This window comes from Rhinoderma darwinii, chromosome 13, assembly GCF_050947455.1.
Source record: "Rhinoderma darwinii isolate aRhiDar2 chromosome 13, aRhiDar2.hap1, whole genome shotgun sequence".
Taxonomy (NCBI): domain Eukaryota; kingdom Metazoa; phylum Chordata; class Amphibia; order Anura; family Rhinodermatidae; genus Rhinoderma; species Rhinoderma darwinii.
The window spans coordinates 42777167-42795320 of record NC_134699.1 but is presented as its reverse complement, the minus strand read 5'-3'; the positions used below and the strand labels follow the sequence as shown (position 1 = coordinate 42795320).

General features: G+C 42.1%; 1 protein-coding gene across 2 annotated transcripts in view; it reads right to left on the bottom strand.

Moving 5' to 3' along the window:
- The window catches only part of SLC12A5 (solute carrier family 12 member 5), a 109360-nt gene that overhangs the window by 61878 nt on the left and 29328 nt on the right, over window positions 1-18154 (bottom strand). For both annotated transcript variants that reach the window (XM_075845382.1, XM_075845383.1), the window contains exons 3-6: window positions 16944-17075; window positions 8556-8702; window positions 1546-1600; window positions 936-1066 (exon numbers count right to left, since the gene is read on the bottom strand). In XM_075845382.1, coding sequence (XP_075701497.1) covers window positions 936-1066; window positions 1546-1600; window positions 8556-8702; window positions 16944-17075 — 465 coding nt within the window. The remainder of the gene's footprint in view (window positions 1-935; window positions 1067-1545; window positions 1601-8555; window positions 8703-16943; window positions 17076-18154) is intronic.

Below are 18154 nucleotides of genomic sequence, written 5' to 3'. Positions count from 1 at the left end.
ACCCTGTTCTCTAAGTCCGTTCTGAAGACACTTACTTCGAGATAGCTTAAGCACTAAAGTGCACCCTCAGCTTCCTAGACTTCTTTAAGCATGAGTTTTGGGAAAACATAAAGGGGTTATGTGGATTAGCAGTGTACTCACTGCAGTATGTGAGTACACTTGCTAATATACATTCCGGTCCACCTGTCGCACTGATGAGATTTTAATAGATTTTTATAGCGCTGGCGGGGGACTGGAAGTCTAGTGGCACATTATTCCTTCAAGACGACACGACTCGTCATCGTGACGGGCTCCACTGTACTCTATGCTCTGTGTAATCACTGTAGTACCGCTACAGCGATTACATAGAGTACAGTGGGGCCGGTCACATGACGACGAGTCGTGCTCCCATTAAGGAAGATTGTGCCACTGGACTTCCGGTCCCCCGCCAGCGCTATAAAAGTCTATTAAAATCTCATAATTAGCGCGACGGGGACCTGGAATGTATATCAGGCTTCGTTCACGTCTGCGTCGGGACTTCCTCCATGAGTTCCATCGGAACTTTCCGTCAGGGGAACTCCTGAATGGAATCCAAACTGAAATAAACGAAAACCATATGTTTTGCATCACGTCTGATATAAATGGTGACTGATCCGGTGAAAATGGTTTCCATTTGTCACCGTTGTTTGTGAACGAAGCCTTAGCAAGTGTGCTGACCTACTTCAGTGAGTACACTGCTAATACTTTTCAGTCCCCACATAGCCCCTCTAAAATTTCTAGTTTGACTGCACTTGTGTTTTTCTCTATGGCCTTCATGTGTTGAACCACTGAGTACACCATTGCTTTAAGATTAAAACATTGACAGCACAGTAGTCACTTATAAATCGACCATTGAGTAAATGTTACTTCCAGGTTACGTAGTATAATACAAATCAAAGCTAATTTTATTAACTCACCAACAGAATCTCGATAGTCCCCAGGATGTACATTGCTCCTGCAAATGTCGTCCCCAAGTAAAAGCAAAGCCCCACAGCTCCTCCAAACTCCGGGCCCAACGAGCGAGAGATCATGTAATATGAGCCACCAGCTACAAAGAGATAATGTTTTCAGAAACAAACACTGAACATATGGGAAATATTGCACATTGTATCACCGCACTGCACCTCATACCACTGTATTATTATTAGTCAATGCACTGCACTCTTATAGCACTTCACCCATGTATTACTGTGCTTAGTATATTAGGCTTCGCACATTTGGCCTCACAAAGTATCGCTATATACTATAACAGGGATTACAAAAAAACAACTTTATACAAAATCTTAAAGCATAACTTCATTGCAATAATTTCTTCCTTCTACAGTACACTTGTGTACTAGACATTACTATACATTCTTTCTGACCAATAATCCCCTTATGCTCTTATTTAATCTGTCTGTATCTGGCATATAGTCTCCAACACCCCCCACACACATTGCGTCTGCATCCAACAGTATTGTGCACCCCCACCCAATTCCTCCCACGCACTGCATCTCCCTTATTTTGTTCATCTGAAATTCCCCCTACCTGGCACAACTCCATTGGTAGCGATGGCGCTCATTGAGATAGCAGTCAGCATGGTCTGCAGAGCAAACACAGGTAGGCACCATGAGCCTGTACCCAACGCATAATGGGGTGGGGAAGATGATGACAGGAGCAGTGCATCATAAGGGGTAGACATGAGACGCAATGCATCATGGGAGGGTAGGAGAAGCATTGCACCATGAAAAGAATTTGTCTCAGGTACAGTGCGTGGTAAGGTGATGATGTCCGCCGCAGTGCAATGTGGGAGATTTTCTGGTGCAGTGCATGGTGGGAGTAAATGATATCAAATGCAGTGCACAGTAAGAGGATGTGATATCAGATGAAGTTCATACTCGGACTACATTGCCTGAGATACAACACTCACTCAGACAATAGAAACGGATATGTAGGGCACACTCAATGTGATATCAGGCGCAGTTCACCCTCAGATGACATAACCTGAGGTCCACTGCAGATTCAAGGGTAGTGATATCAAATACAGTGTACATTCACAGGATATGAGATCAGATGCAGCATACAACCAGGGAGTATGAATTCAGATGCAGTGAACAGTCTAAACATGTGATATCAGAGGCCGTGAGCAGCAGTAAAGTAGAATATACGACATGGCCACAATCCGATTATGTCATGTTAAATGTTTTTTTTTTTCAGGAGAATGAATAGCAATGACTAAGCACTTGGACGGGTAGGAGGCTGTGGTAAATTCCGGTAGTCAAATACGTTGTGCAATATCGGTCAATGTTTGTATTTGCAAAAGTGGTTTAGGTATTGGCTTCTTGGAAGACTAGAAAAACATAGAAAGTCTTTTAAGTCAGAAAATGTCTTTAGTTACAGATATGTCCTTCCTTAACTTGTCTCTAAACCCAACATATCCCGAGATGTAAGGTGCGAGATGTTAAACAAACACGTAAAAAACAATCTTCCTCTGATGTATGCCATCTGTTGCCCATAGACTTTGTTGGAAAAAAATATAAAAAAATTATACATTAAACGCATACTTTATTTTACTGGACGGCTGTAATACATGCCTGTGATGGGCGCAATCCGTCACCCGTAGGCTCCCATGTTAATAAAAACTTTTTAAAGTTTACATTTTTTACTGGATGGCGCCAGATTGTATTTAACTGGTATTATGACAAATTGTATATCAACGCAATTCAAGAAAAGTGAATGGTGGACACATCTGTAGATGTAATTTTATTCACCTCAGACCAAATATAAGAATGTGGCAACTGTTATGTCCGATATCACATGAAAAAGGTGCCACTTTGGATACAGAAGATGCAATGTCATAGATAAGGAATGAGACACAGAAGACATGATATCACAGAACACACATTATAAGAATTAGACACTGTCATACCAAGTACGTACAAGGATATGATACTGAAAGTAATTCTGTGTCTTGTTAGGTTGGTGGTGCATTCACCTGACAGAGCATAGATAAACTGCCTCATAGATGTTGTCATGCAAGTGTTGTACATTATACCGGCAAGCAAAACCAAAGAATTTACTTAATACCCAGGATAGAGGCAATCCCACCTCAACGTCTTATGTGGGATCCAGCAATGATCTTAAAGTGTAGCTAAACGTTCGACAAACATAGTGACATGTCAGAAGTTTGTATTGGTGGGGGGTCCGAGCACTGAGACCCCCACCAATCGCTATAACGAAGCAGCTGAAGCGTTTGTGTGAGCCGCTTCGTGTCTGTTCGGCTTTTTCCGGAAATCAATGTAGCGGTGTACGGACTCAATAGAAAGTCTATGAGCCTGTACTCCGATACATTGGCTTTCCGGAAAAAGCCGAACAGAAACTAAGCGGCTCAGTGCTCACACAAACGCTTTAGCTGCTTCGTTCTAGCGATTGGTGGGGGTCTCAGTGCACGAAACCCCACCAATACAAACTTCTGACATGTCACTATGACATGTCAGAAGTTTGTCGAACGTTTAGCTACACTTTAAAGTAGAGACCTTAAAGATTTTATATGCGAAAATCTTTTTTTTTTCTTCTAGAAACCGCGACATTTGTCCATAGGTTGTGCCTGGTATTGCAGCTCAGGTTTATTAAATTGGGGGTTAAGCTGTGATAACATGATCAATAGTGGTGGTGTTTCTGGAAAAAAATCGACCTTTTTTTCTAATCTCATAAAACTCCATCCCAACAATTGACGTAACTATACATCACGGCTGGGAAGGCGGAGTATGGACCAAGCCCACAGGCTGAGCCTGCTCCATACTCAGTGGGACTCAGTATTTTGCAGCCAACACTTTACTGTACAGACCGGGACTGGAGATAACAATAAAAAAAATGACCGTGACCCGCAAAAAACAAGTCCTCACACCTCTTCATCGACCGAAAAATAAAAAAAATTATGGCTCTCAGAATATGGGGACACTTTGTAAAAGTAATACATCATAAAATATATATATATATATATATATATATATATATATATATATATATATATATATAGATGACGTATGGCCATAATCTTATTGACCCACAGAATAAAGTTAACATGTCGTTTTTACGGATTTTTCCAAATCCATCTCTAGTATATTATGGTGCATTAAATGGTGTAATTAAAAACTACATATGGCTATGTTGACCGAAAAACAAAAAAAGTTATGGCTTTTGGAGGGCTGAAACAAAAAATTTAAATGAAAAAATAAAAATTGGCCACAGCAGGAAGGTGTTGAGGGTTTTTTTCTGAGTGAAACTCCGAGATCTTGTAAACAAATAGGGGTTTTTGGGGAGATCTAAACATATTTGGGAAAATCCAATGTAAATCCATATTGAATGTTAAAACTAGGCTCTGTTCACTATGGAAACCAGGGTACAGTTTCGGATCAGTCATACGACGAATACCACCGGTACCCGACAGACCCCATTGTCTTATAATGGGGTTCATCGAGTTCCGTAGTGGTGTGACAAGAAACATACCTATGCAGATGTGATGGAATCTGCAATGGAGGATCCGATCAGAGCCTCCAATACAGATGTGAACACCGCCTTCATTAGTTGAATAAAGGGACTGCTTTTCAGTTATCAGTTTGATCCAGAAGTGATGTTCTTACATTCTGCACACCGCCTATTTCCCATCAATTCAGAAGTAGTGACAAAAAAGCAACTTCGAAGATGTTACGTACGTTGTTGAGGCATGTAAACTATATATGTAGGCAAGTTGGTACTGCTGCAGCTTAAAAATCCAGTAGAATCCAATACCTTGGTCAGACCTCATGAATATATTAATAAGTCAGTTTGTCAATTATATTGGTTGCTTATATCACATTGACGAGCTATGAATGGTTTCAGCTCATAAGATGAATGTCCCAGCAGCACCCAGCAAAGGACAGGGCAGGAGGTGTCCAGATCCAATATTTTGGGAAGAGTGGGGGTAAAAGCCAGTAGAGAGGGTGGCTGCCATAATCGGAGCAGGGGGGGCAGCACCCAGCAGAGACTAAGTTGTATTGTAGAATTGCCAGTGCAAATTAGATCCTGTTCACATCACGTTTGCCTTCCGTTTGGTCTTTCTGTTTATCTGTTCCATCAGATGAACGGAAAGCATTTCAATGGTATTTATTTTCTGTCAGTTGGTTTCAGTTTGCGTCCATTACGCTAGGTTTCAGTTTGTTTTTTTACAGAAACAATAGCATAGTGCGCTATTCTTTCAGTAAAAAAAAAGTAACGGAAACCTAGCGGAACAGACGCAAACTGAAAGAAGAAAAAAAATACCATTGAAATCAATAGTATTGGAAACGGAAATCATACTTTCCGTTTGTCTTTTCGTTCATCTGTTCCTCTGACGGAACTGATGAACGGAAAGACCAATCGTGATGTGAACAGGCCCTTAGACTACACAGTAGTGGCATGGCTGATATTTCTAGACTTTGAAGAAAGATGGCCACGTTGCATCACACTTGTTTACAGATGAATGGGTGGCACAGCTTTGAATATAGGCCACAACAGGATAAGACATCCATATGTGACATCATCAAATCCCATGTCACCATGTAGCATTATCCCTGTTGAGTGCACCAGAAGAGAGTTAATATCTTGCTACATTGGGGAGGGTTTCCCTGGGCCACCAGTATTTACATGTCTCAAACTATATTAAAAAAAATGGTCTTGGGTAAAGTTGAACGAAAGCAATAAAATAAGATTTTTTTATTTTATCTTAAGCTGATCAACAGATTTAATACAGTTCTTATTCAAGGTATATACAGCTATATACCAAGGACTTATTTTCTTACTATTTAGTTATTCTAGTGTGAGGGACAGGGCTGTATGCAGGCTGTATGGCATACAGGGCAGCATCATGTGTCACCATATAGCTTGTCTATCTCTATAAGGTTAATTTATACAACGGATGTTCCTACTAAATAACAAGTTGAGATATTAAAAACCATAAGGAATTAATACAGAAAGTATATTGGAAAATTGTATAAGTTCTAATTATACAAAAAAAATAACAATAATTTGCTGAATGGGGACAACCCTTGGCCTTCAAAATATACAGTATGTGTGAGATTCATACAGTAATAAGCAAAGGGCGTAATACCAGAATTAGGCACTGGGTGTCATAATAGACAAATGGCAGATAGTAGAGTAACTACATATGCGCAGCAATGTTTGTAATCGTCTGCAGGGTTATAGTTAGTGTATCTGCTGATACAGAAAGACGGGACCCCAATTAGTTAGAGCGGTTGCCTAGCAACAGGTCATGGCACCAGAGGCGACTATGCTGCATCCATTGTCCCTTGCATTGGAAGTATAAGAATATGAAGCTAAATATCTATTTGTCTATCTACAGGTAGTTAGCATGTTTTTGTTTTGTTGATGCGCCTTTCATCTCGGAGTAGCTTTAGATGTTGAGGATCGCCTCCCATAGATTTGGGTACTCAGATTCAGGGTGCCTACACAGATCCAATCAATATTTTATTTATAGGTTTAACAATGCGGATGAAGCAGAGTTGATTCTGTTATTTAACACAATGGAGTTGTATTTTTTAATGGACCGTAATATCTTAGAGATACCTGCAGTCCTATGTAAAACCACCGCACTGTAATATCATAATGGTGAGTCGTACCAAATGTCAACATTAGTTCTGTAACGCCAATTTATAGCACGCTTTGTTTCCTTGTATAGATCGGGTTGGCAAAAGATTTTCCTTAAACCGCTCTGGCAGCCTTAATTGAATTTCTTCCACGACTTTAACTTAATAGCCTAGATCAGAAATGAGTTTTACGATTTTAGTGCCATCCAAATAGCGCACTTTTAAATAAGCACATGCAATAGAATCCAAAACAAGGCAATAATTCAAGAAGCCGTGTTGCTCAATTAAGGATTAGCTCTGGCACTAGCAGTGATCCTATAAAGAGTGGGTGTGATATCAGACACAGTCACTGGCAGCAACATCAGACAAGATCATGGAATAAAAATACAGAATAGATGCCACATCACACACTGTCAGGCCATATGACATTCTTCAGTCACATAAAGTGTGCATGTTATGATGGACTCCATCTAGGATATGGCGCAATGCAGTTATCAGGTAACATATGGGACCAGTTTGAGTTTAAACAGTTCAATGCTGCTAAATTGCAGGATTGAATTATCCAAATGCTGGAAGTAGAAAAGCTATGAAGAGCGTCAGTGGAAATGGTTAGGAGAGAGAAGCCAAAAGGAATGAGAGGGTTATGAGAACAGAGATGTTCAGACATACAGTAACATTAAGAATTAAAGGTTGGTTTAGAGAAGAACATAGAACATCAGTGATAAACACAGTTTTCCAAAAATCCATCACCTTAACTCACATGCATTTAATTCTAGAAATAGCTGCCTGTATGTAATCTACTGCGTTCTGGCAATATAAAGAAACAAGGCACCTATAGAAGACACTTAACCATTGTGTTTATTGCTTGGCATCTTCGTTTACTGCAGCAGATGTGCTGAGATTGCCTATCTCTCTATTGCTATTTGTACTGTTATGGGTATCGGGAGAAGCACTGAAACTTTTAGAAGGATCAACCTCCTGTCATGGGTAAAGCTTAGTTGTGTGTTGGATATATGGAACGGTGTACGGATTCCATAGAAAGTCTACGAGCCTGTACACCACCTGCTCGGCTTTCCAAGAAAAGCCGATCAAAAGCTAAGCGGCTCAGCGCTCACCCAAGCACGATCGCTTCGTTTTAGCGATTGGTGGGGGTTCTCAGTGCGGAGACCCCCACCAATCAAAACTTCTGACATGTCACTATGACATGTCAGAAGTTTGTTGAAATTGAGTTACCCTTTAATCCTGACACTTCCATTCTATGTCTATATATTTTAGGGAAATGGTTCCAAACCCCAGTCCTTAGGCTAAGTTCACACGGAGTATTTTGCCAAGTTTTTTGACGCGGAAACTGTGTCGCAAAAACGGCCCTAAAATGCCTCCCATTGATTTCAATGGGAGGCGTCGGCGTCTTTTTCCCGCGAGCAGTAAAACTGCCTCGCGGGAAAAAGGAAGCGACATGCCCTATCTTCGGGCGTTTACGCCTCTGACCTCCCATTGACTTCAATGGGAGGCAGAGAAAGCGTATTTCGCTGTGTTTTATGCCCGCGGCGCTCAATGGCCGCGGGCGAAAAACGGCGCGAAAAACGGCGTGCAGGGAGAGGAAAATCTGCCTCAAACTTCCAAACGGAATTTTGAGGCAGATATTCCACCTGCAAAATACTCCGTGTGAACATAGCCTTAGAGTGGCTGTTTCACAAATACAACCCCTTTTCTAAAAAACAAAACAAAAAAAACACCCCGGAAATCATATGATCCTGAGCCCCCTGGTATTAAGGTGATATTGCCAGTAGACTATTAATGGGACTGGTGTAACTAATCTATTTGTAATATCGATTTATAGTTTTTACCCCACAAACCCCAGATTCTAAAAAGCTTTCTCAGAATGACCTGATCTACTGTCTTCTGTCATCTACTACTTCCCAGTCCCATACTCACACAGGAGCAGCACATCAGGACAATAAGAAAAGACTCCATGACACCTCCAACTCCCACAACCCAAGTGAGACGCAGGAAAAGGATGACACCAAAAATGTTCTGTAAGCAGGGAAGGTAGACACCCATAAAGGTTCCCATCCTCGGAGCCTGGGATAAAGAATAATAATTCTATAAGGTAATGAAATTCTTATATGGGAACCAACACAAACCTATATGACTGTTATATCTGAAAATGTATTACTAACATTATATATATATATATATATATATATATATATATATATATATATATATATATATGTGTGTATGGTGCAGCAAACTGTAAATTAAAATACATGAATATGAAAAAACAAGTTTATTCATCTTTTTTTTTAAATTATTTTATGTTTATGTAGGTCTTAAACTTTTTGTAATGTATATAACAATGATGAGTTTTCATGCGGTGGGGAGGGGTTGTTTGGCACTAAACTGCCCCCACTTATTTCAGCTACCTGCAGCCCCACTAGGGGGAGCAAACTGCATAAAGATTTGCACAGCTCCGCTCCCCCTACTGATTGCTGCAAGACAGAATTCTATCAGTAATCAAGAATCACAGAATTTTAGACCTAAAAACAAAACAGTAGGCAATAAGTTTAATAGAGGTTTAGTACATTTGGCAAAGCTCTCCGTGTCGAGTGGGGTCCATTCTGAGTTTTGCAGGATTTTTGCGTACAACCTTTAGAGTGGAATTACTTCTATTATATAGATAATTATTATATGTACTTTTTCTGTTCCATACCAGCACCCATAAATATACAATATTGGTTTTATTATTTTCTTCAGCACCAGAGCAGTGGAGGACACATAACAAGGAAATATTGTTGAATAAGGAACTAACAGGCAGGGGCCTCGCAGAGCACAACACAAAATATAGTCCGTAATATCCAAGTGTTACTTGTGTTGTTAGTTGTGATATGAAAGGATCTGTCAGCCTAATTCACATCACATGAGAAGTCCTTCAGGGATTTAAGTTTGTCTGGCGGTTCACTCCACGTTGCTATTAACTCAACACTAATGCTTGGCTTTAAACGACCATGATGTTCCCAGGAGGTTCCTGGGTAAGGTTAAACTAGATAAACACGGGTGTTGCGAATCTCAGATGTGAAAAACTGCAGTTTTTCACGTCCGAGGTGCATCCGTGCTTTGCGGTGCGGGACAAGATATCACGCATCCCCCATAGATTAGAGTCTATGGGGGGGATGTGTGAAAAAATAGTACATGTCCTATTTTCTCATGAACCCTTCACATGGTCCGTTGAAACAACGGCTGTGTGAACGGCTACATTGAATTATATAGGTCCGTGTGACGGCTGTTGTTTCATTGGCCGTCACACAGGCGTTTAACACGTTTGTGTAAATAAGGTCTTAGAAGTCTGAGTGATTCCTCATCCTTAATGTAAGGTTTCCTTATTACTAGCCGATAAGAAAAATATCGGTCACCGTTGACCAGACCATGGCATGACCAAAGTGTACAGTATTCTCTAGTCTCCTTAAACCATTGCATGCTTGAAAAAATAATTCTGTATATGACCTGTAGTTTACAGAATTATATATTTCTCAGCTTGCATTTAAGAAATGAACAATATATACTGTATCTCGCTTTTAACATTATATAGGACTATTGTTTGTTTTTTTCTGTTTTATCTATATAAAAAAAATACAAGTATTAGCAGCCAAATGCTTTGTTAATTAAGGAGGCTCTGTCACCAGTTTCATATTTCCCTATCTTCTACCTAATCTAATAGGCACTGTGTTGTAGATAACTACTGTGTCACGTTACTGGTGTAGTAGGCTGCGTCCTTTTAGCTGAACAGCGGATTTCAAACAGACTCAGTGTGCTGAGAGAAACTATACAGATGTAGCCGCTAGTCAGATGAAGCCGGGTCGGTGCACAAGCAGGTAGTCAGATGAAGCCGGGTCAGTACACAAGCTGGTAGTCAGATGAAGCCGGGTCGGTACACAAGCTGGTAGTCAGATGAAGCCGGGTCGGTACACAAGCAGGTAGTCAGGTGAAGCCGGGTCGATACACAAGCAGGTAGTCAGATGAAGCCAGGTCGGTGCACAAGCAGGTAGTCAGGTGAAGCCGGGTCGGTGCACAAGCAGGTAGTCAGATGAAGCCGGGTCGGTACACAAGCTGGTAGTCAGATGAAGCTGGGTCGGTACACAAGCTGGTAGTCAAATGAAGCCGGGTCGGTACACAAGCAGGTAGTCAGATGAAGCCGGGTCGGTGCACAAACAGGTAGTCAGGTGAAGCCGGGTCGGTACACAAGCAGGTAGTCAGGTGAAGTCGTGTCGGTACACAAGCAGGTAGTCAGGTGAAGCCGGGTCTAACACAAGCAGGTAGTCAGATGAAGCCGGGTCGGTGCACAAACAGGTAGTCAGGTGAAGCCGGGTCTAACACAAGCAGGTAGTCAGATGAAGCCAGGTCGGTGCACAAGCAGGTAGTCAGATGAAGCCGGGTCGGTACACAAGCAGGTAGTCAGATGAAGCCGGGTCGGTACACAAGCAGGTAGTCAGGTGAAGCCGGGTCGGTACACAAGCAGGTAGTCAGATGAAGCCGGGTCGGTACACAAGCAGGTAGTTAGATGAAGCCGGGTCGGTACACAAGCAGGTAGTCAGATGAAGCCGGGTCGGTACACAAGCAGGTAGTCAGATGAAGCCGGGTCGGTGCACAAGCACGTAATCAGATGAAGCCGGCTCGGTGCACAAGCAGGTAGTCAGGTGAAGCCGGGTCGGTGCACAAGCAGGTAGTCAGATGAAGCCAGGTCGGTACACAAGCAGGTAGTCAGATGAAGCCGGGTCGGTACACAAGCTGGTAGGTGTTTCAAACAGGAGCAAGTGCAAGGCAGCAGGAGCAAGTTCAGTGGCCTATAGGGGCCTCTTGTGGCTGGAAGTGTGAATGGCTGATGATATTCCTAACATACTGTGTTGTTGTTGTTTTTTAAAAACTGTTTATTAGTGACAATGTTATGAGCATTTTAACATTTATTCAAATCTTTTGTAAAAGCCCAACTGGGCGTTTTTTTTACATTAACCAAGTGTGCGTTGAAAAGAAACGTGTATGACGCAGACCAATCAGCGTCATACACTTCTCTTCATTCACGTCTAGCTTTAGTCACACACAGCGTGACCTTGCGAGATCACGCTGCGACGTAACTTCCTCCCGCAGTTCCTTCACCGGAGAGTCGGGAGAATGACCAGACATCGCCTCCAGCCAGGAGGCGTTCTTTACAATGCCCACTTGGTTAAAGTAAAAAAAACCTCCCTATTGGGCTTTTACAAAAAACTAGCATAAATGTTAAAATGCTCATAACTTTGTCACTAATTAAAGTTTAAAAAAACAAACAAAAAACAACAACATAGTAGTTATCTACAACACAACACCTATTAGATTAGGTGGGAGATAGGGAAGTATGAAACTGGTGACAGAGCCTCCTTAACCCATTAACGACCTCCCACCGTCTTTTGACGAGAGGTGGTGCATGTGCTTAGTCTACAGTCTTTTGGCGTCGCTGTAGAAGAGGCTAATGAGAGCTCATCCTAACTTACAGCTCCTGATCTTAGAGCAGCCTGCTGAATACAGCTGGGGTCGGAAAACATTCGGACCCCAGTGGTTTAACCCTTTGATCGCCGCGGACCATTACTGCGGCAAGATCAAAGGGAACTCCCCTCTTTGATCGCGTTACTGGAAACCCGGTGTTGTAATCAAAGAGCAGGGAATCCCTCTGCAGTCAGCCCTGGGGACATAGAAAAGACCCCAGGGCTGTCTGTTCAGTTTGCCTGTTGTCCGGGGACACTATGTGCTGCCCTAACAGAAGCCTGCGTCATAGTGACACAGTATAAATTAATGTATTAGCATACAGGAGTACGCTAATACATTACAAGTAAAACAAAAATAAAGTTATCCCTTAATGGGATTAAGAAAGAGTAAAAAAATAAATAAATTTTAAAAAAAAGTCCAAAAAAAGTCATTATTTTTCATTAAATATATTTTATTGCCCCTACACTAAATAAAAAAAACTACACATATTAGGTATCTAAACGACCGTAATTTCCTGAATAATTAATCAAACTGTTTATTTAGCGTGAAACGTGAGCAGGATAAAAAATAAACAAGAAAAACCATGCCGAGAATAGTTTTTTCCTATATTCACGCCGTAAATATAATTTTTTTCTACCCTCAAGCTGTGAAAAAAAATAATATAATTTCACCCGCATAAAACAAGGCCTCATACGGCCACGTCAATAAAAGAGTTATGGCTCCTGAAATGCAGAGAGGTAAAAACTGAAAAATGTAGCTGGTCATAAAGACATTTTCAGGCCCGGGCATTAAGGGGTTAAGAGGTCCCTATATCAAGTCCAAGATTATACTTTTCTTTGATTTACTACACGTCACAGCAGGGGCATAGCTAAAGGCTCATAGGACCCGATGCAAAGGTTCTTCTTGGGGCCCCCCCAAACTTCTCATGGCCGTGGGCCTGCATCTTTCAGCTGCATCGATGGGTCTCCTAAGTGACCCAACGATGCAGCACTTGCAGCCAGGGGCGTCACTAAAGACTTAAAATGCCAGCGGAAATAGCCCCAATAGATATAACCCCCCAAAAATGTGTGTGCGTGTATGTATATGTGTATATAGGAAACAGCATATCTATAGCACTACAACCCTATAGCTATGGATAGACCGTATCACACATGATAGGATTAGATACAGTGGCTCAGCAGACAGTATCACACATTATAGGATTAGATACAGCGGCTCAGCAGACAGTATCACACACTATCGGATTAGATAAAGGGCCCAGCTCGAAGACATTGCGGCTCCAGCGCTGGACTCAGGAAAGGTAAGAATTGTTTTGCTTTTTTACGTGTCACTAATTTTTTTTGTGTGTTTGTGTTTTTTTACAAGTTTGGTTGTTGGACTACTTCGGATTCGAGAACTACTTCGGGTTGTGTGGGATTTTTATTTCAATAAAATATTTTTTCTATGTCTTTGTATTTTTCTAAACTTTATTACTACCATCTTAGTAATGGCCGCTGGTTGATTTACAACGTCCATTACTAAGGCGAGGCTTAATGTTAGACATTAAGAGGCTAACACGAACCCCCATTATTAATTCGATACCCACCGCCACCAGGGGTACAGGGAAGAGCTGGGTACGATCCATTACCCGACCATCTGTAGTGATGGTCAGGCACTGGCGCGGCCGCAGGCTGGTATCATTAGGCTGGGAAAGTCCCAAAACAGTGGCCCTTGCCACCATGGTAATGCTAGGCTGCTACTGCTATGTTGTATCTGGCTGGTTATAAAAATGGAGGAACCCCATATCGTTATTTCAAATTATTTATTTATTAGCAAAAATGATGTGGGGTCCCGCTTATTTTCATAACCAGCCAGATACAACACAGCAGCAGCCTAGCATTACCAGGGCGGGAAGGGCTGTGTTTGGCCTTTCCCAGCCTAATAATATCAGCCTGCGGCCGCCCCAGTGACTGACCATCACTACAGATGGTCCGGTACTAGGCAATGAGGACATTCGGACATTCCGTTTTTTTCACGCAGCGTGTGTCCGCTGCGTGAAACTCACATGTTTTTGCGCATCATGCACCCTTTGAAGTCGATGGGTGCGTGAAAATCACGCGCAGCACACGGACGCACTTCCGTGCAACAGTAGATCAAGAAATTAAGGGAAAGATAAAACCACCTCCTTCATTTCTTTTTCTTAACCTCAAAACCGCGTGTCATAAGGTTGGCATATGCTTGAAAATCACACAGCCACGCACCAAACACTTATGACACACGGAACTGCAATGCGCAAAAATCGCTGCGTTTTTTTGCGCGCGCAAAATGCACAAGTTCGTGTGAATATCGCCTAACACATGGTAGGCTTAGATACAGGGCCCATGTGCAGGTGTGATACTGTTTGTTGGACCCTGTATCTAAGCCTAAGGTAGGCTTAGATACAGGGTCCAGCAGACAGTAATCTTATACAGTATAAGATAATATAATAATACTAATGTATTTAGTATAATAATACTGTCTGCTGTGGTCCTGTATCTAAGTCCACCACATGGTGGGTTAAAAGGGGTTTTCCAGACATTAAACATTAATGTCCTATCCTCAGGATAAGCCATCAATAACTGATGGGTCGTTGTCCGACACCTGGGACCCCCGCCAATTAGCTATTTTGAAGGGGGTGCAGTACTCGTACGAGCACTACTTCCCCTTCATTTTCCTTACTTGCTCACACTGTGAATCGCTGACATGTCCGTGTCGGCGATTCACAATGTGAGAAAGTTACTGGAATGAAGGGAAGGTAGTGCTCATACGAGCGCTGCACCCCCTTCAAAATAGCTAATTGGCGGGTGTCCCTGGAGTCGGACCCCGACCTATCAGCTCCAGCAGACAGTGGTATTGTACTTACCCTCCTCTTCGGCCGCAGCGGAGGTCTTGACTCCATCCAAGGTCGGGATGTTGTGTGCAGCTCATAGCGTTGTGACGTCATGCGCTGCGCACAGTGCTGTGACGTCAGGACCGCCGCTGCGCTCCGGAAGGAGGAATGTAATAACTGTCAGTTACTATAGTAACGGGGGCCCATGTAGTTTATTACATAGGCCTCAGTTACTATAGTAACTTTTCATTGATGTGGGCCCCCTAACTTCGGGGCCCGAAGTGGCGTAGCTACACGGGCCCAGTCGCAATTGCGACCGCTGCGATATACTGTATGGGGGCATTATACTGTGGGGACAGCTATGGATGGCATTATACTGTGGGGACAGCTAAGGGGGGCATTATACAGTATAGGGGAATTATACTGTAGGGGCAGATATGTGGGGCATTATATTGTGGGGGCAGCTATGGGGGCATTATACTGTACGGGCAGATATGGGAGGCATTATATTGTGGGTGCAGCTATGGAGGCATTATACTCTGTGGGGGCAGCTATAGGGGGCATTATACTGTGGGGGCAGCTATGGGGGGCATTGTACTGTATGGGGGGAATTATACTGTGGGGACAGCTATGGGTGCATTATACTGTGTGTGGGCAGCTATGGAGAGCATTATACTGTGTGGGGGCAGTATGGGGCATTATACGGTGTGGGGGCAGCTATGGGGGGGTATTATGCTGTATGGGGGCAGCTATGGGGCATTATGCTGTATGGGGGAATTTGGGCATTTTACTGCATAGGGGCATCTGTGTGGGCATTATACTGTATGAGGCATCTGTGTGGGCATTATACTGTATGGGGGCATTATACTGTATGTATGGTGGCAGCTATGGGGGCATTATACTGCGTGGGCTGAACCGGGTGTGTATGAGCAGGGATTGGGTGGGATTAGAGGTGTGGCTTAAAAGGAAAAAAAATGCCTCTGCGCGCCACATCGATTGTCCCTCTTTGTGATACTTGAATGTATATCACAATCTACAGGGAGAGCTGTATAGCAATGTCTTCAGGGGCACTGTATAACACTATCTATGGGGGGCTGTATAATACTGTCTACAGGGGGGGCTGTATAGCACTGTCTACAGGGGGGGCTGTATAGCACTGTCTACAGGGGGGCTGTATAGCACTGTCTACAGGGGGGCTGTATAGCACTGTATGGGGAGGCTGTATAGCACTGTCTACAGGGGGGCTGTATAGCACTGTCTAAAGGAGGGGTCTGCATGTCACTATTTACAGGGCGGCACTATCTACAAGGCCAGGCTGTGTGTGGCGCATAGGGGAGGGGGGCCCAGGCAAAAGTTTTGCTATGGGGCCCAGTGTTTTCTAGTAACGCCCCTTTAAATGACCATCATTAGTAGTGATCATTTCACTTCTTCAGAAATTGCATTTCTATTGCTGCTTTAAAACGTTACATTACACTGATTAAATGCATCCTATACTACAGTAAATGAACAGCCCCATAGAATTCCATTGTATTTTACAAACGTTATTGCTCTTGGACATTGCAGGTCAATAGTCACCAAGGGGGACCTACTTGAAAGCTACATCCTTCGAATTTCCCTGCAGCTAAGCTTAGCCAACCCCTTGTGACCACTCTTTCTGATCATTGAAGTATATTGATATTGTTTGTAGCAATCCGTATGTACTTTATGCAGGCAGATATAAGAAAAGTCATTGCATTTCACTGTGTAATTTATTGGCTACTTGGATTTCTAATTATACATTTTAATGAATACGTTAAACAAGTAGACTTCCAGATCGAGATGTGTATGTCAACTTTTAGTATATAGCTAAAATCACAGATAGCACATATGTATGAATCCTTGGACACTTGGTGAATACTTAGGTTTATTTCATGGATATGATTGCTGTCTTTTGAGGGTGAAGATGTTTTCTGATGTGTTACCTGAATAGGCTTCTTCTTTGCCCCTTCATTGTTTTCGGCTTCCTCATGCTCTCGCACTCCTTGAGTCAGGTTTGTGTAATTGGCCAAGCCACTGAGAAGTGAGGAAACCATTGGACTAGTGTCCATTTCCTCCTGCAAAGCACGACATTGAAAATTTTTGAGTTTTGATGGCGGTAACAGTGGTGAGAAAAAATAAAATGACAGGGCTCAATTTTGCTTACTTATGCTACCTTCTTAGTGTTGGCTAATTGTGTATAGTTAAATCAGAATTCCACAGAATGATGGGAAGATGAGGTTGACATTTCTAATACATTATCTTATGATCATTAAACTTTCAATTAAAAACCAAGCGTCATACCACATACAGACTGGTATACAGTATATGAACTGGCCTTTCAATACCTGAAATTCAACTGGGGTTAGCAGAGCAAACATAGGGATTATATTACAGTAATCTAAGCAGCAGCACGTAATGCCAAGCAGCAGCTGAAAAATTCTAGGGTGCATAAAAAGAAAGATCATCGATATATAATATAGCCCCTTGAATAAATGATGGGAGCACGTTTGTTTTAGGCTCCACACTGTACAAAGGATATAGGAGAGCTAGAGAGGGTTAAAAGGTGGGTGACTAGATTGATACTTGGGAAGGGGGGATCGCTTATGAGAGGCTGGGAAAATTTTACTTGTTCAGCTTGGAAAAAATAAGTGCTAGAGGTGATCTTTTTAGCATTTATAAATATATGCAATAATATAACTAAGATCTGGAACATGAACCATTTATTAAATAAAAACTCTACAAAGACCATAAGACATTGTTTATGTGTCCAGAAAAGGTGGTTCAATTATCAATAATAGAAAGGGTTCTTTACAGTTAGAGTTGTAATGCCCTACCGCAAGAGGTAGTAAAGGTAAATATACTGCCAGTGTTTAAAACTGCTAGACAGTTATCTAATGACTAATGGTATTGAAATTTTAGGTTTAATGATAGCGTTATAATTAAGGTTATAATTATGGACCAATTTAATTTATTCAGGGAATCATTTGACTGCCATGTGGCGTGAGGAAGGTGATTTTCTTGCCTTCATGAGGCCCAATTGGCTACAATCGCCTTTTTGGTACTTTTGCACCTTTCACCTAGATCTTACAAAGGTGATAATAAGTCTTTTTTATAAACCTATTTCACTTAATTTTAAAATTAACTTTGTACAACA